Raw genomic sequence first — 27128 nt, 5'->3', positions numbered from 1 at the left:
AAAGTTGAGATCAACATTATTAATGCAACTGGAGACCGAGGGAGGTTAATGCAAACCACGGAACCCGGGGCTGCCCAGTTGCTCCAAACTGCAAAAGCCTTTCAGGAGAATGTTAGGTATTTGTTAAATTTCCTAGTCCTGTGCTTCTCAAATTTTAATATGCAATTATCTGGGGATCTTGTTAAAATGCAGATTGATTCAGTGGGTCTTGGGCAGGACCTGGGGTTCTGCACTTGTCCCAAGCTTCCAAGAGACATGAGGCCACACTCTGGACAGCAGGGCCCTACCTAGGTCATGTCCAAAGTTTCTCTAATCCAGAGGTCACAAACACCTAGGTTTACCCCACTTTATGTAGGAAATGCATCCCCCAATACTTTATTTTTCATTTTTGATTTATCCTGGCTTTGCCAGTTAATGTATGACTTAATTAAAGTACTTAACCCCTTGGCACTTTACTTTCCTCATCAATGAGTTAGGATAATAATCGAACCTCCCTCCTAAGGATAGTGCCTGATATATGGTAATTACTCTGATCTCATGGATAAGAATTTTGTAAATTAAACGTTGGTTGCTTGTTCAGGTTGTTCAAGTCAGAGGTGAAATCAGTAAGGATCGCGGTAACTTTGGGTCATATCATTTTCTATTAATGACAAATTATAGCACTGAGATTTAAATAAGGACATTAACCTATCCTTATAGATATAGTCCTCATAGCTTTTCTTGTATAGTATGTCCTCACAGATCTCTATTACAGGAGTTCCTTATGCCCACTCTCTTGTTTGTAGCTGTGCGCTTCATAGAATGGAAGTTACCAAAAGATGGATCAGGTGCTATCTGGGCTTTAGAACTATCATACACTCTAAAAACACTTTTACCTCTCCTTGGTAGCACATTTTACAAATTGCAGTTTAAATCATCATTTGTCTAGTTACGTGCTTGATATCTTCTGCTCTGACATGTCAGCTCATCTGGGCAGGATGCTCTCTGTCTTGTTCACACTGTGTCCCTTGCACTGAACACAATGAGGGGCACACAGCGGATGCTCAGACAAGACTTGCTGAGTGAATGAATGGGAAGGGACTTTTGTTGCCGGAAACAGTCCAGGAAGCAGAGTGGATGCTGGATTGCCCAGTCTGGACAGAGGAAGTGGCTGGCCTTTCCTAGCAAGAGCTACTGGTGGTTTTCATTTCAAGTTCTGTCTCCCCTGGGCGCCTGCCAACACTCCTTTATTGTCTCACCTGGTCCATCATGGGTTACCTCTTAGTTGACTGAGATTTTCTAGTAGACGTCGCGCTTCACCATTTTTCCAGTGAGGCAAACATAATTTTCACAGCTGTTCGTACAGCGGCTTTCCTGGGCAGGAGGCCCAGTGCTGGGCTCGCTTGCTTTTGTTGGTTTTACTGGTTGTTTGTCAATTGGTGGGACAGAAATTAACTTCGAAAAAATGTATAGGTAAGTGTCATTAAAATCATTTACAACTTTAAAGATTTTAAGTAATTTTCCTTTTCTTTTTTTTCTATGCAGAATGATACCTACGCTGCTGTTTGTGAGGTGAGTGTGCAGTCACTTACAAAACAGATGTCACCAAACCCCATGCCCTTATCTCTTGCGTTAAAAAAAGAGTGAAGGGACCTGAGTCATTTTCAGTGCACGGACACATTCTTCCTGGGAGTGCTATGACTCTGGGCATAAAAAGGACTGTATAATTACATTTTGACACAAATATTTGCTTTGTTTCATATATCTATGTGCACATAAATAATGTATATATAAGTGTATATAAGTGTGTGTATGTATACCCATGCACATGCACCTTCACATGTATACATATATGTGACTCTGATCTGGTTTGAAAGGTTCTTATTCCTGAAGCCTGGGCAGGAGAGGGTGAGGGGAGAAGGAAAGTGGCACATGTCAGGATACCATTCTCTCTGCTGATTTCATTTTCTTCCCCACAAAGCATGTGCTCTCTCATTAAATACAACGCATTAAAAGAAAACACTTTAGTTGCAATCTTCCTCCTTATTCAACAAACTCCTTTGACAACATTTGAAACACAGCTTTGTTTTTGTTTCCAGCCATGATAAAAGGGACTTTCATGCCCAGGTCTCTTTTCACTTCCCAGGGCCCCCACCGGAGTCTCCTCCTCCGGCATCTGATCTCCTCTCCTTCAGAAAGACCTTAGGATTTCCATCTTTTCCTATTCAATCTTCTTCAGCTAAACATACCTGTCCTGGATTCCACAGCCCTCAGAATTCATTTTAGGTTATTTGACAGTAAGTATTTATGATGAGGCTACATTATTTCTCAGTTTTAAATGTCCTTGAAACCGGAGAACAGAACTATCTTATCTTACCTGGGGAAGGAGTACAAATTATCATCCATTAGTAAAATGGAAAAATTTCCTTTTAATAGAGGATAAAAATAAAAACAAAAACAGTTAAATTGAAACATTTTCTCAATAGTCTGGGCTTACTTTATACCCTAGTGATTTTTCCTTGGGAGTGGATGGTGGTGGGGGTTGGCTAAGAAGAAATACAACCGAGGGGAGAAGCTGCCCCATATGTAAATAGACAAAGATCTTTCCTGATTGAGATTAAAAAGAAAAAACGACTGCCTGAGAATGCTTTTATGTGATTAAAGCAAAATTAGCCAAAAAATAGTCCCTAGGAGGATTGTGTCTAGAAAGCCAGAGTTTAAGTCTTTTAAGCACTGAAGCAACGCAGGATTGGCTTTCCAATGGGGTAGTTCCCTGTCATCATTATACTGCCCAGTTGTCTTATATAATGTAAGTCTTCTCTCTCAGTGTTGTAACGTACAATTATTCTCTTCCTTTCTATTTATACTTTACTATTTCACACTTTAAAATATTACACTTTAAATAACGTAGAACTGAACAGCAATACATGCTCTGTAGAGGCAGAGATAGATACATAGATATTTTTAACTCAGCTGCCCACACCTTTAGGAAATCAAACTCTTCAACTATTAAGGCTTCAACCCAGGAAGCTTGGAACTTTTGCACACGTTCCTTGGAAGAAATAGTCTTAGAAGTGATGGCTAAGCAAAATATAACTTAGAAAATGACGTTAGCAAGTGACAGAGGTTATCCCTGATAATTGATAACACAAATTAGATTATACCGTTCCTAAAAACCTTTTTATGGCTTCTTGCTGCCGTTTGAGAAAAACAACAAACTACCAATGTCTGATGGCTCCTTTGCCTCATCCTGCCCCCTCTCCCTTGTTCTCTGTGTGGTCATACCAGCCTTTCCCTCTTTGACTATACGAGGGACATTCCTGCCTCAAGGCTTTTGTCCTTGCCACATCTTTGCAAGCCCAGCTCTCTCTCACCGCTCAGGTCTCGTCTAAGTCCTGACAAGGACTTGTCTCAGTCCTGACTTAACTGAAGTCAGTCTTCTTCCTGCCTACGTATGTCTTATGCCTTTGGCTTGTTTTACTTTCTTCATAGCACTTTTCGTTATCTGAATGTATTTTATTTTTAAAATTTGTTACTCTGTGATTGTCTGTTGCCTTCTAAGGAATTGTAAATTCCATGCAGGCAGCAAACTTACCTGTGTTGCTCATGGCCAAGTCTTTAGAGCCTAAAACAGTGCTTGGCACATAAAAGGTATCCATAAATATTTTTTGAATGAATGAATGATTGTTTTAGGAGATGAAGCCACAATTCACATGGCGAGGCTGTACTAGGGACATCCCAGCGGGGTGCTGGGGTATGTCCTCCTTCTGTTAAGGAATAAGCAAAGGCACTGGCAATACATGTGCCAGTCCGGGAAACATGAGAGTGGAGCCAGAGGAACGATGATAAAGATGATCTTACTACTATGGGGAAAATGAGAATATAGATGGGAACAGAGATAGCAGGCTGGTGCAGCCCCTAGGAAGACTGAACTTGGCTTCCGCAGTGGGAATGGCAGCTCAGTAGCCTGGAATATGCTGCATAAATGCCCCATCCAGGGGCTTTGGGCCCAGATTCTGTGAATTCCTTAAATCCAACTACCTTTAGATTCTCTCCAGGCAGCTTGACCTTGAGAAACACTGGATAACTTCATTTGAAGTCCAATGTTAGGTTGAAAAGAGAGACAGACAGACAGACGGAGAGAAAGGGAAAACCTAATCAATGGCTTTGCCTCCACTTGAGATAACATTTAAACTCCTTAGAGTACAAATTTCCAGTTATAAGATTAACAAATTCTGGGGATCTAATGCACAGCATGGTGACTATAGCTGATAATACTGCATCATGTACTTGAGTGTTGCTAAAGGAGTTGATCTTAAATCTTCTCACCACAAAAAAGAAATGGTAATTGCGTGATGGGACGAAGCTGTGAGTGAGCTAATGCTGTAGGGGAAATCATTGTGCAGCATATAAATGTATCAAATCAATGTGTTGTACACCTTAAACTTACATGATATGTCAGCTATATCTCAATAAAGCTGAAAAAAAATACAACTTTCACAAAAGTAAACACAAAAAATATTTAAACTCCTGAATAGATCAGAATTTTATGATCAATTTTCCCATGAAAAAATTCAGGAAAAATAGCCCACGATTTCCCCGATAGTCAGGACTAACTATATTTCCAAATAAACATTATTCCATTTCTTTTCTTCTTCCTCAGTTTTCTTTCTTGAAAAAAAATCCCACGTTACATGATAATTTTGCTGCCCCTTGGTATATTTATTCTCTCCAGTTAATGAACGTGGTGAATGTCTTTTACTGAAACCTGCATAGAAGATGTGAAAAGTATACTAAGCCCTTAAGTTAAGTAATCCTAAGCGCAAACTGAGGTATTTAAATTAATCCTTAACTAAGCAAACCTGGGCTTATCAGGCGCCACTTCCTTCGAGCGCACAGATCAAACATTGGACGCTAGTGTCTGCCAGCCACAGCCCTTCCCCACCTGGGATGTTGAGGGCAGATGCATTGTGTCATGGTTTCCACTATTCTCGTGAGAAACAATAGCATGTTGTCTTAGATATTATACTTACAAACTGAATGAGAGCAGGAAGGTTGATCATGATTGTGTTGTAGTTTTACAATGTGTATCTTTTCTCCAAGTTTTTTTTTTGTAACTAATGTTAATGCATCTATTAAGAGTTACAGGAGATTTGTGTTAATCATCAAAATAGTGAGAGAAACTGTTAATCATCATTAAGTTTTTGTAGACATTAAAATTTAATGTTGGTATTAAGACATCCATTAAAATGATGTTACTATAAAGTTTATAGTCAGTTTTAAATTTTCCAAAGAAGGCATGGATATATGAAATAAACAGGCATCATTTTAGGCTGGAGTTTTAGGTTATTAGGTCACTAAACCTTTGCATAAGATGGTAAATGTAGGACTATGCTGTTGAGCTCAATGTTTTTTCAGACTAGGGGGTGTCACCCATTAGCGGGTCATGAAATCAGTTTAGTGAATAAAGAGTCACAATAAACAAAATGAAAGAGAATAGAATAGAATAGAATACATCAGAACATATCAGATTGCATCACAGATATAGGATTTCTTTTTGGGGTGAAAATGTTCTAAAGTTAGATTGTAGTGATGGTTGCACCATTCTGTGAGAATACTTAAAATCACTCAACTGTGTATTTTAAATGGGTGAATTTTATGGTATGTGAAATATCTCTCAATAAAACTGTAAAAAAAGGAAAAAAGTAAGCACCGTTTCAATAATCTTTTTTTTCAACATGTATGTGTATGCTAAGTTGTTTTTGTTAAACGTATTTTGGAAATTGGGAAGTGGTCAAGAAGTTTGACAGGTACTCTTCTAATCGTACTAGCAAATGGGAACGTTAAGTACTACAGATGAAATAATTGATATACAGGTATAGCTATATATCAGGCAGGCAGATTTCAAAATTTGGTTGAAGCTTATCAGCAAAAGCAGTAGAGAGGCTGCACTGACTGACGTGCTACCTGTCTTCCACAGCGAGAATCGTGTGAGGTCGGCTGCAGCAGCGCTGAAGGTGCGTACGAAGAGGAAGTGCTAGGTAAGCAGACACACGCAACTATTATTGAAACTAATCTGCACCACTCTAGGGACCTGTGCACATGTAAGGACAATGAGCCACCTCTTAAAATATCTAGACGTCTATATCTCTCTATGATTGATCTATCTGCCTGTCTATCTATCTATCTATCCGTCTATCATCTATTCATCTATCTCAGTAATTTCAAATGTGGAAGACGTTTTGATAGAGATTCAGCAAGACTCTTCTTTCAGAGCAAAATGGAAGAAATACAGCACATGACTGATGTTTAGAACTTGAAATTTTGCCTTCAATTCAGTAGATGCCTTCACTTTTGTGTTAATGAGAGACAAATGTGAATCCTGAGCCCACTCGATGTTAGGAAATGCCCCTGTGTTAAGGAACTGAAAGTATAAGAATATTTTATTCAATGCACCTTTCATTATTGAGCTAACAGTTATCCAATAGATTATTTACTATAGGTATGGCTCCCTAAAAGACTCTGGGAAATTTGCAGAATGTACAGAAGCTATACTTCTCAGCGTTAGAGTTTGAGTAAGCGAGGAACTTGGCTACCGATGTCTCCAGCTCCATCTGCCTGATTTCAGAGCAAGTTGGGTGTGTCTAAGTGGCTTAACCTAGTGTGTTCATTCTCTTGTGGTTTCTGAAGGACTAATGCTTTGATTAGTCATAGCCTGGATGTTAGCAATTATCTTCCAGAATTCCCCAGAGTCTCCTTCCACTGAGAGAGAGACAGTTCCATCCAGAGTGGGAAACGATTGGCTCTTCCGTAAGTTGCAGTCCTTGTTTCAATGGCTTGATCCTTACTCTCAGAGGCTGATGGAAATTGGCAGGAGGATCTTGCCTTGCCGTCTTGATTTGCCTCTGCCCTTTAGTGTCCCACAAAACACCCTCCTTGACATTTCTATGGAGAGGTAGTGATATTACATTTTTTTTCCTTTCGTGTAGTGGGAGTCAGCTGTGGATAAAATGTACATTCTTTGGTTTCAAAACTGCCTGAGGTGCCCAGAGTATCACATCTACCTTGAGGGTAGGCATGGGGGATTTTAAATATTCAAGGAAAACACAGGGGTGGTTGACATCTGCTTGATACCACTGGAACCAATAGCTGGAGGTAGTTTATGGATGGATTGCACCTCAATGGTTGCACTACGTTCCTTTCTATGATATCTTATCTTTGCAATGCTGGGTTTTTTGGTGATTGCTGTGGCAAAAAACAAGTACCATGAGAAACTCAGCGCGGAACAGGAAATGAGGATGGGGGTGCCATCCCCGTTCCCCAGCCAATATTGGAGAAGTTGTGCAGTGCCCACTAGACACACAAATCCCAATAGTGTGCAGTTATTTTTATTTAAGGATAAAATAAACATATTATCATTATTATTTTTATTAGGAAGCGTAGCCCAGAGCTAACATCCACCACCAATCCTCTTTTTACTGAGGACGATTGGCCCTAAGCTAACACCTGTGCCCATCTTCCTCAATTTTATATGTGGGACACCTGCCACAGCATGGCCTGATAAGTGGTGCATATGTCCGTGCCCGGAATCTGAACCCGCGAACCCTGGGCCACCGAAGTGGAGTGTGTGAACTTAACCACTACAGTGTTGGGCTGGTCCCAATAAATATATTATTTTATCTTTTATGTGTTTTTTCCCAAACTTCTACTAAGTTGTTAGGGCATGGCTACTTATTGTTATAATACATAATAAATGGAACTGTTAGGTAATTCTTTTGGTAAGGGAGTCATGAAAAAATTACTGAGACACTAAAGATGCCAGAGCTGAGAAAATTTGGGAAACTTCGATTTACATCCTTTTCTTATATTCTAAGATTATACTACCAACTTTATACAATTCTGTTACAATACATGTATAGTCAGTGCTTTATTTAAAATTTCCCATTGGTTCTGGATGGATGTCTATACACCACTAACAAGTGAGATGTACCAAGTCATTTGTGATTACATAAATAAAGACATTTGTGCTTACAGACCGTATCCTTAGTTTGGATAATGAATCTTTTTGTCTATACACCTGAGACCCTGTTTATCTCTAACACACCTCATACCTGGTCCATTTATCTGTGAGTCTGCTATATTATTCTATTTTGGATACTCTCCATGTCCCTTTTCCACAGGGTGGGGAATGATAATAGCTAATAATATATTGAAATAAAAATAGCTCTTATGTATTGGCCATTTATGAGTCAGTAATTTATAGGTAAGTAATTTAAGGTAACTAAATAATTTTAGGTAACTTATAGGTATTAGCTTTTTTGTGCACTCAGGTATAAATAATATTATTATCCCCATTTTATACATGAGAAAAATGAGGTACAAAGTGTAAATATTTGCTTGGGGCTACATAGCTAATGAGGGTTGTAACTTGAATTTTAACCCAGCTATCTGATTCCAGAGCCTTTTCTTACCCACTCTGCTAGGCACTGAACGTAGTATGTATCTCAGTTCAGCTTCTCTTCCTCATTTGGTTCACTCTTGTCTTGATATTTTAGAATAAACCTATTTTACCTCTGTTTTTCCATGTGCATCACCATGGCTTTGAAACGTATATCTACATTTAGCTATGAAATTTACATTTACTTGTACTTACATAACTCTGATCTCTTCTGCTCAGCTCTCAACTTACATCTTTTCTGATGCCTCCTGCTTCTTCTTCTTTACTCTGCTGACAACTCCATCATTGGACTCCTCTTCAAGGTATCCAACAGCATATTTCCAATGCCTGCCATTAAGCATCTCACATAATAAAAGAGGGGAAAAGTGGAACTGTGTTTTGCTTGTATAGTTATAATTAGCCAAAAATGAACCATAAATAGAAGAATTAGTAGAGAAGGGTTGTGCTAAGCCTCTCTGTGGTCTAGACCCTCAAATGACAATGGCTTAGTTTTTTTCTTGGTCACAGAGTGTTTTAGTAGTATGGACTTTAATTAGTCCAGATTCAGTATCTATAATGATCCAAATTGTGTCAATTTTTCTTTTAACCGAAAGAGTAAGGTTATGGGAATTTGTGTTTAACTATTTTAAGCTCCTTACAAAATTAACCATGTTTTCTCAATCACAGTAGTGGTTCTCTTTCTATAACAGAAAGCTTATCCACTAAGATCAGGAACAAGGCAAGGATGCCTGCTTTTGCCACTTCTATTCAGCTTAGTACTGGAAGTCCTAGCCAGAGCAATTAAGCAAGAAAAAGGCATCAGATTTGATGGCATCTATAAAAGGCATCCAAATTTGAAAGGAGTAAGAAAATTATCTTTGCAGATGATATGATCCTATATGTAGAAAACCCTAATGATATCACAAAAAACCTTGTTAGAACTAATAAACAAATTCAACCTAGTCGTGGGAAATGAAGTCAACACTCAAAAATCAGTTGCATTTTTATACACTAATGATGAACAATCTGAAAAGGAGATTTAAAAAATTCCATTTACAATAGCATTAAACAGAATAAAATACTTAGCATTTAACTTATCCAAGGAGGTGAAAGACTTTTAAAATGAAAACTCACAAAACATTTCTGAAACAAATTAAAGAAGACACAAATAAATGGAAAGATATCCCATATTCATGGATCGAAAGACTTAATATTGTTAAGATGTCAGTACTACCCAAAGTGATCTACAGATTTAAAGCAATCTCTATCAAAATTCCCAAGATGTTTTTTGCAGACATAGAAAGATCCATCTGAAAATTCATATGGAATCTTAAGGGACCCCCAAATCCTGAAAAGAAAAACAAACCCAGAGGACCCACACTTTCTGATTTCAAACTTAGTACAAAGCTCCAGTACTCAAAACAGTGTGGTATGGCATAAAGACAGATATATGGACCAATGGACTAGAATAGGGAGCCCAGAAATAAATCCCTACACATGTGGTCAAATGATTTTCAACAAGGGTGCTAAGACCATTCAATGGGGGAAAAAAACAGTATTTTCAACAAATGGTGCTGGGAAAATTGAATATCTACATGCAAAAGAATGAAGTTAGACCCTTACATACATCATATACAAAAATTAACTCAAAGTGAATCCATGGTCTGTATGTAAGATCTAAAACTATAAAACTCTTAGAAGAAAACATAGGGCCGAAGCTTCACAGCATTGAATTTGGCAGTAATTTCTTGCATATGACACCAAAGGCACAGGCAACAAAAGAAAAATAGACACATTGAACTTTATGAGACTAAAACAATTTTATGCATCTAAAGATACTATCAACAGAAGAAAAAGGCAATCAATAGAAAGGGAGAAAATATTTGCAAGTCACACATCTGATAAGGGATTAATATCCAGAATATATAGAGAACTCTGAAAACTCAACAATGAAGAAAACCAAACAATCCAAATCAAAAATGGGTTAAGGATTTGAATATACATTTCTCCAAAGAAGATATACAAATGGCCAATAAGCACATGCAAAGATGTTCAACATCACTAATCATTAGGGAAATGCAAATCAAAACTACAATGAAATTCCACCTCACACCAATTAAGATAGCAACCCTAAAAAAAAATAGAAAAGTAAAGTGTTGATGAGGATGTGTAGAAATTGGAACCCTGTGGATTGATGGTGGGAATGTGAAATGGTATAGCCACTGTGGAAAACAGTATGATGGTTCCTCAAAAAATTAAAGATAGATTACCATACGGTGCAGCAATTTCACTTTTGGGTACATACTAAAGAGAACTGAAAGCAAGGTCTTGAAGAGATATTTGTACACTCATGTTATGCACCCATATTGAATTCAGAATAGCTAAAACACGGAAGCAAACCAAGTGTACATTTATGGATGAATGGATAAGCAAAATGAGATATATACGTTCAATGGAATGTTATTCAGCCTTAAAAAGGAGGGAAATTCTGACATGTGCTACAACATTGATGAACATTAAGGACGTTTGCTAACTGAAATGAGCCAGTCACAAAAAGACAAAAGCTATTTGATTCCACTTATGTGAGGTATTTAGTGTAGTCAAAATTATAGGGATGGAAAATGGAATGGTGATTGCCAGGGGCTTCGGGGTGGGGGAGAGATGAGGAATTATTGTTTAATTAGTAGACTTTCAGTTTTGCAAGATGAAAAGAGTTCTGGAGATAGATGGTGGTGATGGTTGCACATTCTAAATGTACTCAATAGTACTGAGCTGTATGCTTAAAAATGGTTAAGCTAGTAAATTTTATATTGTGTATATCTTACCACAATAAAAAATTGAGGAAAAAAAGAAAGCTGAAGCATTAAATTAGTCACAATTTTGGAAAATAAAAAAAGTAAGGTAAAATAATTTATCCCAGTAGTACATACCATTCAGAATTCTAGCCCGTCATACAGAACCTGGGAAGTAGCATCAATGGGCATGTGCCGCTAATTGTAATGTTGCTAGTGTTTAGAACTCATGAAATATTTTGCAATACAAAACAGCTGACTTTAGAATTCTTTGGAGTACAATTACTCAAACAAAAAAAAATAATTGACAAGATGGGCAATAACAGCAGAATTATGGTGCAAAATTTCAAAAATGTCTCGAAATACTTGTCCTCAGGCAATGGAGGTTCTGCTGTGCCTCAGACATGCCCTTGGCACCCGTGTCCTCGCCGGTACAGAGGTGGTATTGCAGGAGAAAACTAGACTGTCTCAGAACACTCCATCTTGCTAGCCTATAAAAAAAGGACTATCTTAGCGATAACAGTGAGTTCTTTGGGGAGAAAACACTGCCAGACTGACTGACTGATTTAAAAACATAAACCAGTTGAATATGTGCATCAGTCATTGTTCAAGTATTGTTGGTATTGTGGCAAGATGGAGTGGTAGCAAGAGAATGCTAAGTGCACTAGATAAAACAGGCGCCTTCTCTCCTGCCTGGACAGACGGGGTGCATGGTGAATGAAATCTTGTTTTCTTCCCAGAAAACGCAGACTTCCCCACTGCACCCTTTGCTTCTTCCATTGGAAGCCATGGTGTGACATTACGATGGAAATCTGCCAACATCTCTGGGGTAAAATACATCATTCAGTGGAAATATGCACAACTTCCTGGAAGCTGGACTTACACAGAGGTATGAAAAGCTGCCCATGTACCTAAACACAGGCTTTTTTTCAAGTTCTTAAAAGTGCCAAGTTTCTACATATGATTATAGGTATAAAGACGTTCTAGAGAAGATTCAAGCGTAAAATGAATGGCTGGATTAGATGAACTTTAATCTCCGCTACTCTGTAACATGTTAATGCTCAACCTTTTATTTCTGATGGGAATATATTATTGGACATATGTATTATTCCTTCAGCACAGCATCACATAGCCAACTACTCATATTATTGGTCATTGTCTGCTCATCCCATTTATGTATGTATGTATGTATTTATTTATTTCTTTTAAAGATTGGCACCTCAGCTAACATCTTTTGCCAATCTTCTTTTTTTCTCTTTCTTCTTCTCCCGACTCCCCAGGACACAGCTGTGTATTCTAGTTGCAGGTCCTTCTGGCTCTGCTATGTGGGACGCTGCCTCGCCATGGCTTGATGAGTCACAGGGCCAGCCCAGCCCAGCCCAGCCCAGCCCATTTAAAATGATTCTAACTAGGCCAGGGAGGGCATCCAGGGCTGCCCTTTTAGGAAAGCATGAGCAAGTTCAGAGAAAAATAGTCCCAGGATACCAAGTATATTTTATAGACAAATTAAAGTGAAGCCTGAGGTAAATGCCAAATAATTGAATCCATAATTTTGCAATTTTGAAGCAGGAAAGCATTTCTGTGTGAGTTATGCAGACTGATGTTCTGGATGGCTCGGTTCTAAGCTCCAGCCTCCACTCCATCTGGTCTGGCAGGCCTTGGGTCACCCCATATCCGAAAGGCCATCCATCTTCTGCAAACTACTCCGTGCTCTTGAGTCACACTGTATGGTGGTGAGTCGACAAATGCTGACGCTTGATCTCTCGTTGATCCAGGCTGTGTCTGAACTCTCATACATGGTAGAGCCCCTCCATCCCTTCACTGAATATGTTTTTCGAGTGGTTTGGATCTTCACAGCCCAGCTGCAACTGTATTCACCCCCAAGCCCCACTTACAGGACTCATCCTTCCGGAGGTACGGCGTGCACACATTCCTTCGTTAGTTGATGCATTAAAGAAAAGTGCTGTGTGTTATGATAAAAGGAACATTTTGAGGGAGGTCTGGCCTTTAGGGTCTTGGAAATGGCGAGTGGAGGAGGGGAGAGTCAGGTCACAGTATTAAATAAGGTGGTCAGAATAAGCCTCAAGAAGCAGCTAAGTGTTATGGAAGGTTTTAAACCAGAGGAGTAATTGCTTCACATGCTCCTTAAAAAGATAATTTTGGCAACTATGCGTAGAATGGATTGAGGGAATGAGAGATTGGGAAGTAAAAGGGTAGAGAGACCAGCTGGAAGGTTATTATAACATTTTAACATCTTATCAGAGATGAGTACAAAGTACAGTACATGTATTGGAGCATTTTCTGATTTCTTCCTTTGGAGATGTGACATCCATACCAGGAAAAGGATTCAGGCCTAGAGCCTTTTAGGGAGGCAGACACTCAGGAAGAGTTTCTGGTGCTCCCAAACTTGGAGTTAGTTGAGGGGACCTGGGAGGACTTATTCCAAGCCAGATGTTAGCTGTCCCCACCTCTCAGTTCTGGAGATTCAGCTGTGTGCAGAGACCCTCAGATTGACATAGGCCTTGGACCTAGGTTGGTTGGGGCGTTTCCCCATTCTCTGAATAGTGCCCTCTTCTTGATTATCAGATTTAGGGTATGTGAGGTCACCTCTGCAGATTATTCCCTGGCCATCCTTACAACCTCGGGTCAGACACTGGCCTAGGGCCATGTTTGAAATGTTCCAGATCAGAGTAGAATACATGGATCCTTCTTTGTTCAAAGCAATGCCTCCTGTACTCCAACAGTGCTGGAACATTTTCCGTGCTGGAGAGATATCACGGTCTAAGGCCCATGGCTAGTCAAATCAAAGTAATGAGGAAGGTAGCTTTTGCTTTGCATTTCTGGGCGTTTCTCTTGGATGTACAAGCCCACATACCCTCCGGGTGTTCTAGACTCTGTACTGGGTGTCCATTCCATGGATGGTATCTCATGCTTCAATTCTTTCTCACTTTTCTAGTCACCTCAAACTTATAAAGTACGTTTTGTGTTCCATTGCCTCGTTGCTGTTCTCTTTTAGCTATGGGAAATACATATGATTTTAGATGGTATTATTGCCTTTTAATTGGGACCCTTACAAAGATAATTTCTTTACCATGTGGAATGGTTATTAGGCAAATACCTTGCCTAACCTGACCAGCCTTTCATGGAGGATTTTTGAGGGAGAGATTTGGACAATAACCACAGCTCGCCATGTAGGTGGCATCTAACTTGCTTGAAGTGGAGCAGATCCTGTCTGGGCATTGACCCTAATGAGTTAGGGTTTTTGAGATCCTGATTCGAATTCAGTAGAAGACGACTCCTACTTCCCTGTTCACCAAGGTGACTGAGTGCATGGAGCAGAGGAGTGATGCAATAATGTTTGTATTTGCCAAAGACTAGTCTGAGAGTTGGGAGGAATTGTATCAGACAAAGGCTGAGAGATCAATTAAGAGGCCTTTAAAAAACTCATCCGGTGTAAGAGTTGAACTGTAATTTCTTCCAAGTCTAACGAATCAGGGGTGATGCAGAGCATTTGCCAAAGTGTTCCCAGGGAGAGAAGTCTACTCAAGAGCAAAGTGACATCAAAGTATGTCTTTCTATGGAAATAGGACGTGAAAGAGTGAAGTTTCAGGGAATGGGAGGTATGAAAAGTAGGTGGAGACATGAGTGGTAGACAGGCTGTTCGATCATTTGTTTTCCTTTCTGTTCTTTGCCACTTAGGTAGCTCCTAAAGTCTATGAGTGAACGCTTAATTAATTGATACATGCTCCTGTAATGCTTTGCAAGAGAAGAGCTGCTAACACACAGGCACAGTTAACCTGGCTTCCAGGGGACCTTGGGAGCTGGGGGAAGGAAGGTATAGTCTGGGTCTGCAGAACTGATGCCAACACAGGTGAAGCAGATTGTTCTGATTCAGGCTTATCTGAACCCATATCTTTAGCTGGAACTGCTCAGGCCACAGCACTCTAGGGAGTGAAATGCCCCAGGACGTCCTCCTTTCAGCTCCTGTGAATCATTGACTCCAGCCTTGTTACCAATTCTCTTCTCCTTTCTAAGCTGGTTCCATCCCACGTTTCAACTCATTTAGGTCCCTAGAGATTTTTAACAACTTTTTTCTAGAACGTTTATCCTATTTGTATTCTTCCACGTTGAATTTTATTTCACAAATTAGAAGTGAGGAAAATAACATTCAAAAGAGTCCCTTAGAGAAGTAGCTAACTGGTGTTATTTAGGGATTAAGAATTGCAGCTGGTAGATATCTCACTGCCTTCTCCCTATCACTTACTTTGAATATTAATAAAAATATTTCAATTATGCTAAGTTTTCAAAGAACGAGACTTTTCTCCTATCCTATTTATATTTTCCCTTGTCACTTTTCCACTCATTATGTCTCCATTATCTCTTCCAGTTCCTGAAACTGCTCCTCTCATTAGAAATATTGAGAGCTCCAGTCCCGACACTGTGGAAGTCAGTTGGGCTCCACCTCAGTTCCCAGGTGGACCTATTTTGGGTTATAATTTAAGACTGATTAGCAAAAATAAAAAATTAGATTCAGGGACACAGAGAACCAGTTTCCAGTTTTACTCCACTCTGCCAAATACCACCTACAGGTAAGAGTTAAGTGGGGCAAAGATAACATAACCTGCATGGCCGCAGGCATGATAACTAAGAAATATGGCTAAAGAATAGTTTAAATGTATTTTGAGAAGTCCCATTGACTTTGTGCTGTGGGTTTGAAGTGATTGAGGTTTTCCTCAAGTTTTATGTTTATTAGATTACACCATCCTAAGTAAAAACATTCTCAAGTATTTCTTTTCCATTCAGAGGATCCTTATAAATATGGGCTAACAAAGACATCATAAACACCATGAATACCATTTCTTCATTTAAACATGAAAAAAGTAAGGAGGTGAAATTCTGTTAATGGTATTTTTTTTTAACCGTTAGGGGGATTATTTTATTATTGTTAGCTTTTCTAGCATTTACTAAGACCTCTTTAAATTAGGGTGGGAATAGGGGTCATGCAGATAGCAGAGTTCAGCTTTTGACCTCCATGACCCTGAACTCTTCTATGGGGAATACAAACAAGGATGTGATTGATGGTCGTTTTAGTGCTGAGCAGCGGCACCAAGTAACTAGATACGTGCAATGCCATATTGTCCTTTAAATAGAAACATTATTACTCCTTCTATTTTTATCTCATGTTCACACCATGCCATGTGAAACACATCTCTCCAAATTGTTTTTGGAATAGGTTTTTTATTACAGCAGTAAATGAAGTTGGTGAGGGGCCGGAAGCAGAAGCTAATATTACCACTTCATCCCCAGCAGGTACAGCCCAAGGATGCTCCTTCTGTTTCACGGGAGCTGAGGGGGTGGCAAGGGTGGGTTCGGATCATAGAGGTCCTGGGTCATCTGGTATTCCTCAAGAATCTACCTCTTCTGCCCAAATGAACATTGTCCTTTGGATACTTCGTAAGATTTCAATTATAAGTGAGTCCTAGTATTTGACAAATAGAAGTTAAGTTGTTACATTGAAAGTTTTCACGTTAGGATTTAGGAATTTAAAAATTAGAACAAAACAATTTAGTGACTTAAAAAATATAGCCTCAAGCAAATGCTTGGTTTCAGTTGAAATCACTAGTGATTATGACTCACATTTACACACTCAGGGGACCATATAACCTTTCTACCCTAACTCCCATTTTATATTATGCATCATCTTTTAATACATATCAGATATCTTTTTCTTCCAGTATCCTTAAGGTATTTAAATATATCTGGACTTAATAATTTACATTTTACCATTTTGAATATTCAATCTACCAAATTAACTTTTGTTATTATTCTGTAAGTACCATATTTTTGGCTTTGGCATTTTAATGACTGCCTTGAGAGACTGAGTACTTACTGCGTGATGCCTATGTGGGCAAAATAATAAATGAAAATGCTTTCTAAGAAGCACCAAAATATTTTGGGGAGACTAGTAAAAGAGTTTGAATAGTATCCAAAGATTCCGAATTTTCAGACTCTCCTTTCTATTTTCACTAGAACCCCATTTGCTGATTTCACTGCCCCTTACCCTCACAAGCCAGTGGGTATGGAATGTTATCTATCACGAGCCTTTAGTTTTTTTTGGCTGTTACTAGACTCTAGGAAAGGAGAGGTATTTTTGTTATGCAAGAAGCATCCAAAGGGCGAGTTAAATATAGATGAGGCTTAAGGTTTTTGTTACTGTGATTATTGCATAACATTTATTAATTGCCCTAAAAGTGTTCATGAGCACACACGGCCTCAATCCCCGATGGAACAGAACATTAGGCAGAGTTCTGCAGTCCTCAAATTTCCTCTAGGGGACTTTTCTCCTGCCTCAAAGGAAGAGATAATTGAAGATGAAACAGAGACTACCAATGTCTATCTGTATGTGTGTTTGTAACAACCCACTCTGGCCTGGGCTGGACCACCTCCACCAAGCAGTCAATTTCTCATAGCTGAGGATAATGAGCTGAGCTCCTATTGGGGCAAGGCTGTTGAGAACCGTGATACCCCATGCGATATTTTGAGGGCATTCAGGGGCACATATACATAAATCTTACTTGATTGACACTCTACTTCCTACCCCAATCATAGAATAGTGTGACGAAATGCCCCAGTGCCTTCAGAGAAAAGCTTGCCAGCCTCTTTCATGTGCTAGTCCCCTTGCTTTGAAGGGTGGTATGGATCTTTCTCGTGTCAATGTGCATATGGTGGGTCTATCTGTAAATTGTGCTGCTGTTTTAGTTCAAGAAGAGGAACAGTGGCTCTTTTTATCCAGAAAAACTTCTCTACGAAAGAGATCTTTGAAACACTTGGTAGATGAAGCACATTGCCTTCACTCAGGTGCTACGCACCATAACATTACAGGTCAGTATAATAGAAAAGAATGTTTCCTTAGTAAAAAGAAAGATCCAGATTGACTTCCATTTTAATCTCTTTGTTAAAAATTAAAGAAGTAAATTCTCTTTCCTGTAAGTTTTTTGTCTGGTTGTTATATGATAACACACATGTATTTGCATGGCTCTTCTAGGAATATCAGTTCATGTCCACGAGCAAGTTGTTTATTTCTCTGAAGGAACTCGCATATGGGTGAAGAAGGCCGCCAACATGTCTGATGTCTCCGACCTGAGAATTTTTTATGGAGGTTCAGGGTTAATTTCTTCCATCTCCATAGATTGGCTTTATCAGAGAATGTATTTCATCATGGGCGAACAGGTTAGTCTGAGAATTTAAAGTGAATAACTAGATACTGATACTCATATGCATATCTTGGCATATTTACAAGTAAACACAATTCTTTCTTTCATTCCATAAATACTTGCTGCATATTTACTATATTTTAGACACTAACAAGGAATCATAGACCTGGTCTATAGGTGATTCTAGACTATACGTAGTACTAGTCCTGACCTACCATTAAATCATCTTTATTTGAGGTTTTTCAGACCCATGAGTTTATACTAAGCTTAATTCACCTTGCGTAAGATATCGGTGGTGCCTGTATTATCACAAGATAAGACTGCCGGTCATGATCAAAGTCAGCTGCAGGCATTTGAAATTACATAATGACCAGGGGTCATTGGTAGGTCTCCGAGAATAAAATATTACTGAAATCTTTGAGAAGACAGTCTTAATCTGTTTCAAATTTCCTTCTCTGAAAGGGACAGGCTTATGGCAATCACTACGGCTGGAAACCCATAAGCGTGGATACAGCTTAAATATTTAAAATAGTCGAGTGCCTCCATATCCAGGAAAATAGTTACTTGTATTTCATTGATGATAATAAGATGTAAACTCATTAGGATATAAGAAATCAAACTGACTTCTAAGAGCTTTTTTATGTTTTTGCAAAGTGCTCAGTGAGTAGCACAATTAGAAGCCCAGAACAGATGCTCAAGAGACACTTGTTGGCCAAATTTAATATAGACAGACACTAATCCTACTGATGTATTTTTGATTCTCTAGGTATGTGTCTGTGATTTAGAGAACTGCTCAAACATTGAGGAAATTACTCCTCCCTCAATTATTGCACCTCAAAAAATTGTGGCTGATTCCTACAATGGGTAAGTGTTAGCTTTGTAAATATGAATTCTCTTCCATTGGCAAGAATCTTTGGGAAGCTTGCTTGCTAATGAAGCATTATAGCACCAGATGAGCCCGTCTATGTATCTTATTTCAAATTTAATTAAATCCAGGAAAAGTTTTCATTCTATGGAGCCAAGAGGAAATTCTTTCAAACCCGATCCAACTTTCTTTCAAAGTTGGTTTCAAACAGCTTCTCTAGTTAAGTAGTTTAGTATTTCACTGTGAAATATGGGTAGATGGGAAAGACCCCTTGTCTGGGACCTGGAGACCTGGGTTCTAGTCCTGGATTTGTCACTATGACAAATGACTCAGGGTCTCCTTGCCCCCTCAATGCTCCCTGTAAGAACCCCTCTAGCCTGCTTTCTCCTTTCATTGCACGCTTTCTTTTCCTGAACAATTCAGCAGCAGTTCATATCTCTGGTCTGATTCTCACAACTTTCAAGAGGCTGGTTTAGTGAGAACGCTGCCAGCAACCACCTAGGAATTGATGGTTGACAATAAGTAAAAATTTTCCATTACGAATCAGTATTTTTTCCCTTGCCACAAATGAAATGGACACATTTTAGCTCAGTTGTGCTGCTAATTGCACTAGGACCTGGAGCAAATAACTTCGTGTCCGTGACCTTTGTTTCGTCCATCTGTATTGGGAAGACAATAATACCCAATTGGGTTATTTTGAGGATGAAATGAGGTATTCTCTGTGAATATATTTTGTGATCTCCAAATGCACACAAAAGCAAAGGATGAAAACTAGAAAGTTATTTTGGAGTTATTATTTCTTATATATGACCAGATAATAACAGGTTAGTAAATAATAAGCAAGGCCAATGTTTGTGAGATTAAACTTTTTTCTTTTCTGTAGGAATAAAGTTGTTTTCGTTTTGAATGAAAAAAATACAGCCCATAACCTTTTATTTTTCACTAACTGATCTTCTTGAAAAAAGATTTCTCATTATTGATTTAAAATGAAGCTTTTCTATTCATATTCATTTATACTAGGTTTTTATTTTAATGTCTTAGGTTTGAATGAACAACTGAATTATAAAATACTTTTTAAAAAACCCTGTGATGTAGGGCAAGCCCTTTGGACTCTCTGGATCTTGTTTTCCCCATTTATAAAAGTCTAAGATCCTGTGAAATATAACTTTGTTGCTGGCAATGACATAAAATGACTCATTCTGAAGATAATGAACTCCACCCACTAAGTCGGTCACTCAAAGTGCATCTCAGTGAGGTCTTGGGTGGCTCTTTTTTCTGTGAGGATAAAATTGATTTGTGCTTAGATTTTGAAACGGGACTAGAAATGATAATAATAATTAATAGTTATCGAACACTTAACATATGCTTCTAAGTGCATTAATTCCAGTAATTCATTTAATCCTTGTTCAACCCTATAAAGTAGATACTTTCAGTATCCCGATTTTGTAGATAAGGAAATTGAAGCAAACACTGGGCTCCAAATTAGGTGCTTTTTCAAAATTCGTCCATTGGCTCCTTTCTCCTGATTGCTGGGTGGCCCTTCCCTGCTGTTTTGGTCACTTGTCAGGTATTTCTTCATGATTTGTAAAATGGCAGCCTTGTTGCCTCGCTCACTTGTAAATTCTACTTAAAAAAGCTTAGTCTACTACAAATGCAAAGTAGTTTTGCTAGGTAGTTATAGCAAAATAGTGACTATGAGGTTTAAAAACAGTAAATGTTTTAATGTTTTTGCTTTCTTCCGTTTTATCATTCACAATACAAGGGAAAATTTATTGACAGACTTAGAGTTAAGAATTTGCGTATTTTGGAGAAAAGTGTTTTATAATAAATAACGTGTTCAGCCATGTAATTTTTATGTGATATGCTCTCTTTTAAGAGTAGACTCCATTAGAAAGTCTTTAAAGAATCTTTCTGTTCTTAAACTTTGTGATTCCTTAAAAAGCCATGTATAATAATTAGGAGACTAAGCATTATAAATGAGGCTGAAATTTACCAATGTTCCAACGTCTAACTTAAATGAGTAGAGCATATCCTTAGGAAATATCTTTACCCTTTTGTACCTTGGGAAACCCCGTACTTACTGACTCTAGAGGTATGTGGTTCTTATTGCCCAACAGGATAAAGCAGTGGCTGAGGAGGTTACTCATCCACCCTTGCACTGAGTCACACAGGCTTCTTTTTTTCCTGTCAGGTATGTCTTTTATCTCCTGAGAGATGGCATTTATAGAGTAGATCTCCCTGTGCCATCTGGTCGCCACTCAGAAGCCATGCATATTGTGGAGAGTTGCACATTAAAGGACTTTGTAGTAAAGCCACACTCCAAGCGAATCATTTACTTCAATGACACCGCCAAAGGCTTCATGTCAACATTTCTGGATGGCTCTGCTTCCCATCTTGTCCTACCTCATGTCCCCTTTGCTGATGTGAAGAGCTTTGCTTGTGAAAACAATGACTTCCTTGTCACAGATGGCAAGGCCGTTTTCCAACAGGACCTTCTGTCTTTTAATGAGTTCATCGTGGGATGTGACCTGAGTCACATAGAAGAGTTTGGGTTCGGTAACTTGGTCATCTTTGGCTCCTACACTCAGCCGCACCCCCTGCCCGGCCGCCCGCAGCAGCTCTCAGTGCTCTTTGGCTCCCACCAGGCCCTGGTTCAGTGGAAACCTCCTGCCCTCGCCATAGGAGCCAGTGAGTGCCCTCTCCTCCCTGGTTACTGACTTCGCTGGAAGGAGGGGAAAGCTTGAACTACTTGATATTGCAACTTAATTTTGAAAGCCCATGTACGATTATTCAGTGATCACCCAGAAATGCTACTTAGCTCCAAAAAAACCCCACAAAACCCCAGAACCAACTGTTTATATCTTTGTTCTGCATTTATTGCTTTTACATTGGGAGGATCTCTATATTTCCCATGTCTATCCCAACAGAACGGTTTGAACATTTCTTGGGTGTCTACTAGGAGCCAGGCACTGTTATTCTAGTCTGAGTGAATATATTAGCCAGGGACATAGAGTGCTGGGGTTGAGATTTTGTGTCCATGGAGATATTGCATGAATTTGAGCAACTCCCTGAAACTCTGTGAACTTGTATGTCCATCTCTGGAGAGGCATTGTGTGTGGTGGGCAAGCAGGTGGGCTCTGGGGCCAGCCTGCCTGGATTCAAAGGCTAGTCTTGCCATTTATTAGCAGAGTGGCCCTAGGCAAGTTACTTAACCACTCTGTGCATCCATTCCCACCACTGGGCAATGGAAATATTAATTATATTTTTCTATGGGGTTGTCATACAGATTAAGTTAAGATGCATAAGTAGAGCACTGAGAACAGTATCCAGCACAGAGATAGGCAAACTTTTTCTCTAAAGGAAGGAGCAGATAGTAAACGTTTTCAGCTTTGTGGGCCGCGTGGTCTCTGTCACAGCTACTCAGCTCTGCTGTTGTAGTGTGTAAACAGTCATGGATAATACGTAAATGAGTAACTGGCTGTGTCCCAGTACAACTTCTTTTACAAAACAGGCGGTGGGCCAGATCTGGACTGTGGGCTGTAGTTTGCCAATCCCTGGTACCCTAGAGTGTTTAGCAAACATTGGCCATTTTATCCTTTAAGACTAAGTTAATTTACGCCTGTTTGCTCTATATCTCAAAGATGGCTGAAAATGAACAAGCAGGGTTTTTTTGGTATTGTTTGGGCTTCTAGGAGGAAGGTGCTATACAAACCCTGGGAATTATATTAGATTCATCACTAAGCATTTGTTTATTAGAAGTGTGGTTACACCTGGTGTTGTTATAGAGCATCCCTGACTGTTCCATGCAGCCGATTGTACAGCTTTGACTGAGGAACAGTGTCCTCTGATTTGTTGGGAAGGATGTCTCCTTCGATGGGGCAAAATGAGCGGCCTGGGAGGAATGTACACTGTCCTAGTCATATTGTCAGATTAACCCTGATTAGTGGGGTAACAGGTATTACTGCGCAATAACCCTCCCATTCAAGGTGAGGCTGTAGACAAATTTACTGATGATCCTGTGTGCCCTTGCTGACGTCATCCCCGTGAGTGATGTTCTTTAACTCTTCCGATTAGGCCCATCTGCCTGGCAGAACTGGACATATGAGGTGAAAGTATCAACCCAAGACTTTCCTGAAATCACTCATGTTTTCTCTAACGTAAGTGGGACCATGCTTAATGTACCCGAGCTGCAGAGTGCTACGAAATACAAGGTTTCTGTGAGAGCAAGTTCTCCCACGGGGCCAGGCCCTTGGTCAGAGCCCTCGGTGGGTACCACCCTGGTGCCAGGTGAGAAAACGTTCTTGATTTAGGGAGTGATTCTGACTAAAAGGTCTTACTTTCTATGTCCTTTGAAATTCCTCACCTCCAATGTAGTAGAGAAATTAGAATGAGGGTTCGTTGATCTCTTAAGTGTGTGTTTATTATCTGAGATTCGGAAAGCAAATAGAGCACTGTGTGATATTTAATTTATGTTTCTAACCTGCTATTTTAAACTTTCCAAGATATTTTTGAGGAAACAATTTAATTTTCTTCTTCTTCCTGGCTTGCTTCTTTCTCATGGTTTATTAAGACATAATAATAAGGAACTCTGAAGGTTGTGGTGAGAGAAGTTGAGGTGCCGTGAATTCCATCCCCTTGGCTGAAAGAAAACGGAAAGATAACTGTACAATTCATACTGCTGTTGTTTCACAGTTGCTTCTGGGTTATCTGAATGTGATCAGGGCAACCAATAGTCAAAGCAAAAAAAAAAAAAAAAATTCTGCCATGACCATGACATTGCTATAGAGGCAACATCACCACACATTTCTCTTCGCATTCGGTTTCAAATATTCGCATAAAAAATCAGAAAGTATATTTAACATGATAGATGATTCTATTAAGCAGATACAGTTACTCATATCCTTCCACAGTGTTTTTCAAAATGTTGATATTCTTTTACTTTACAAAGGAAATCTTAGGATATAAGGCATGTACCTAAAAAAGTGTGCTTTCTGTGATTTCTTTTTTCCATTTCTTCTTTCCAAAACAGCTTCAGAACCACCATTTATCATGGCTGTGAAAGAAGATGGGCTTTGGAGTAAACCATTAAATAGCTTTGGCCCAGGAGAATTCTTGTCCTCTGATATAGGAAATGTGTCAGGTAAACAGCAAGTCCTTTGTACACTTGGATAACAGGTTTCTACTCATAAGACTTCCTAAGCTGGTCAATAAATCAAAAAAAATTGAGCGTTTTAGTATTTGGTCAATAACGAAAGGAAAAAATATTGATTGAACTATACCATCAGCGATACAATTAAGAAAATGTCTGTTCTCAAGTAGGAAAGCTATTTATTATTTCACAAAATATGAGGTTATTTACTGATTTATGTCCATTTCAGGAAGGCTTTGATATACTTCTCATGTGTCTCAATCTATCAGTGTCTTCTCATAGTAACAGCTTATCTGTTCCACTAAGACAGCTATACGTAAGTAATTTATTATGAGTTTTCTATGAGACTGGAGAACAGAACAGCTGCATGAAGTTCTAAATAAAATGTAAGAAAGAATTTCATGACAGCAAGGATTATTAACTAACAAATGGGTAATTTTCCTAGAAGACGTTAGAATAGAGATAAGTCTTCTTTGTAGGATAGTATAATGGTGATCTTGTCTGAACATGGCATCTTCTGTAAGTATTTAATTATTTGATCTATTTACTTGGTCGTTGAAAATACAGCAGCGCTTCTGACCAACATAGGAGTTGGACTTAGGAAGTAGTGTGGTACTAGTGGAAGGAATGATGCGGTGGAGGTACCTTGCATCTGGGTTCTCCCTCTTTTCATCTGTCAGACCTTGGGCAGAATAATCTCACTGAGTCTCTTGTTCACGATGTCAGAAACGGGGATAATTCCTACTTTGAAGCTTTGTTTTAAGAGTTAAGTGAGATATGTAAAAGTGCCTGGAACGTTTGGCAAAGAAGAGATGCTCAATGAATAGTGGTTCCCCTCTCTAGTTCCAGGGGTTAAGATTTTGGGATAGCATTACTGAAATATTCCTGACAGGTTCCTGAAGTTCTAGCGAATATTATATTTGTATATGCCTTAAAATTATATTGAGGTGCGTGTGTGATTTGTTGACTCGCCGTGACTATGGCATCCATGAGAAAATAACTGCTACCAATTCACTTTGCTTTGAGACATGGATTGGTATAACAACAGCCTCTACTACAGCGACACGAAGGGTGACGTTTACGTGTGGCTACTGAATGGGACGGATATCTCAGAGAATTATCACATACCCAACATTGCAGGAGCAGGGGCCTTAGCTTTTGAGTGGCTGGGTCACTTTCTCTACTGGGCTGGAAAGACATATGTGGTAAGTTATAGCTTGGCATTCCGGATGTTCTAGAAAAATACCCACCCACTTCGGTGACTTGACTGTCATTTCCATGATTTTTTCATACTTGTGTACCACCTATGTTACTTTTTATTTACTATTTGTCTCTAAACCTACTCACTTTTTTATTGAAATACATTTATGTGTAAAGGAAATTTTATATCACTATTTGATATGCTCATTATATATTTTCAATAATATCTTAAAATAAATATATTAAATTCTTCACCAATGATGAGTCATTATCCTGGAGGAAAATGACACACTCCAAAGGCATGATTAAAAGAAACTAAGTGAAGGGATTACTTTCAAAGTTGTGGACAGGGCTAAGGAAAATGAGCAAAGGATGGTGAAGCACGCCCTGGGTCAGCAAGGGTGGGAAGATATTCCTACCTCCAGGCATAAAGGAGAAGGAGGAGAAGGACCTGGTCAGGGTTGTAGCTTTAGGGGAGCTGCTGACATGAAACTCTGCCACTGTCAAAATGTATAGTCTGGCCTAGAGTGATCTAGGGGAATAAGTACCCCACTCCCTCTTTCCTCCTGGCCTCCAATCTTCCACCAGGGCTTCCATTGGCCGAACCTCACTGGAAGCCAGAGAACAAGGGAGTCCATTTGATGCAATCCATAGAAGTCAGCCCTCCGGGGGCACAAAGTAGGGTGGAAAGTGGACCTGGAGGCAAAATGAAGACATCCTACGCATCTGTGTAGTGGTACACTTTGAAGAGAAAGATGGTTAATGATGAGAACCCTGGTCTGACAGGTCAAGAAATATGGTACTGAAATCATCTTCTAATCAGGAGGGCACTTGTTGTCCATTCATTTATTCATTCAATGATCATTTCTGTGTTACCAATGTGTTTAGAACGCTGAGAACAGACATAGTAGGGAACATAAAGTAAATAGTAGATGCGTCCCAGCTCTTTTAAAAAAAATCAGCTTTATTGAGATATAGTTCACATTCCATAAAATTCACCTTTTTGCTGTGTAAAATGCAGTGGTTTTTAGTATGTTCAGTGTTGTGTAACCATCACCACTTGCCCCTGCTCTTTTGATGTGATAAAAATGCGTCCATGAAATAATAGAAGCAGCACACGAAGCAATGCATTTAGAGGTAAAACAATATGGTATAGTCTGAATTCATAAGTGCCAATGACATGTAGGCAGAATGGCGTCGATGGGATTAATGAGAGAATGCTCCCTAAGATGGGTTAGTTTGAAAATAGTTTTGAAGGAGGAAGTGGAAAAGTGGATATAAAACTGGTTTCAAGTATTTGCTTTGTCTCTTAAAAAACCGTTTAACTCTAGGAAAAAATTACTTAACTTCTTTGAACCCAGTTCACTTGTGAAAAAATAGGGAATAGAAATCCTTTATAGGCTTAATGTGAGGGTTACAAGAGCTATTATTTTAAGGATTAAAAAAAGAGTACAGTGCCTGGCACATAACAGGTACTCAATAATGGCAGTAA

General features: G+C 39.1%; 1 protein-coding gene across 4 annotated transcripts in view; it reads left to right on the top strand.

Moving 5' to 3' along the window:
• Positions 1 to 27128, top strand: part of ROS1 (ROS proto-oncogene 1, receptor tyrosine kinase) — a 105548-nt gene that overhangs the window by 9615 nt on the left and 68805 nt on the right. For 3 of the 4 annotated variants that reach the window (XM_014734715.3, XM_070223686.1, XM_070223685.1), the window contains 13 exons: positions 1525 to 1551; positions 5960 to 6020; positions 11949 to 12097; positions 12984 to 13122; positions 15596 to 15797; positions 16442 to 16518; positions 17968 to 18090; positions 18254 to 18438; positions 19189 to 19286; positions 21479 to 21975; positions 23362 to 23574; positions 24317 to 24427; positions 25463 to 25641. In XM_014734715.3, the coding sequence (XP_014590201.2) occupies positions 1525 to 1551; positions 5960 to 6020; positions 11949 to 12097; positions 12984 to 13122; positions 15596 to 15797; positions 16442 to 16518; positions 17968 to 18090; positions 18254 to 18438; positions 19189 to 19286; positions 21479 to 21975; positions 23362 to 23574; positions 24317 to 24427; positions 25463 to 25641 (2061 nt within the window). The remainder of the gene's footprint in view (positions 1 to 1524; positions 1552 to 5959; positions 6021 to 11948; positions 12098 to 12983; positions 13123 to 15595; positions 15798 to 16441; positions 16519 to 17967; positions 18091 to 18253; positions 18439 to 19188; positions 19287 to 21478; positions 21976 to 23361; positions 23575 to 24316; positions 24428 to 25462; positions 25642 to 27128) is intronic. The other variant, XM_023650973.2, reaches the window with a different exon arrangement.

Source organism: Equus caballus, chromosome 10 (assembly GCF_041296265.1).
Source record: "Equus caballus isolate H_3958 breed thoroughbred chromosome 10, TB-T2T, whole genome shotgun sequence".
Lineage (NCBI taxonomy): Eukaryota > Metazoa > Chordata > Mammalia > Perissodactyla > Equidae > Equus > Equus caballus.
This window is presented reverse-complemented; position numbering and strand designations above follow the sequence as displayed.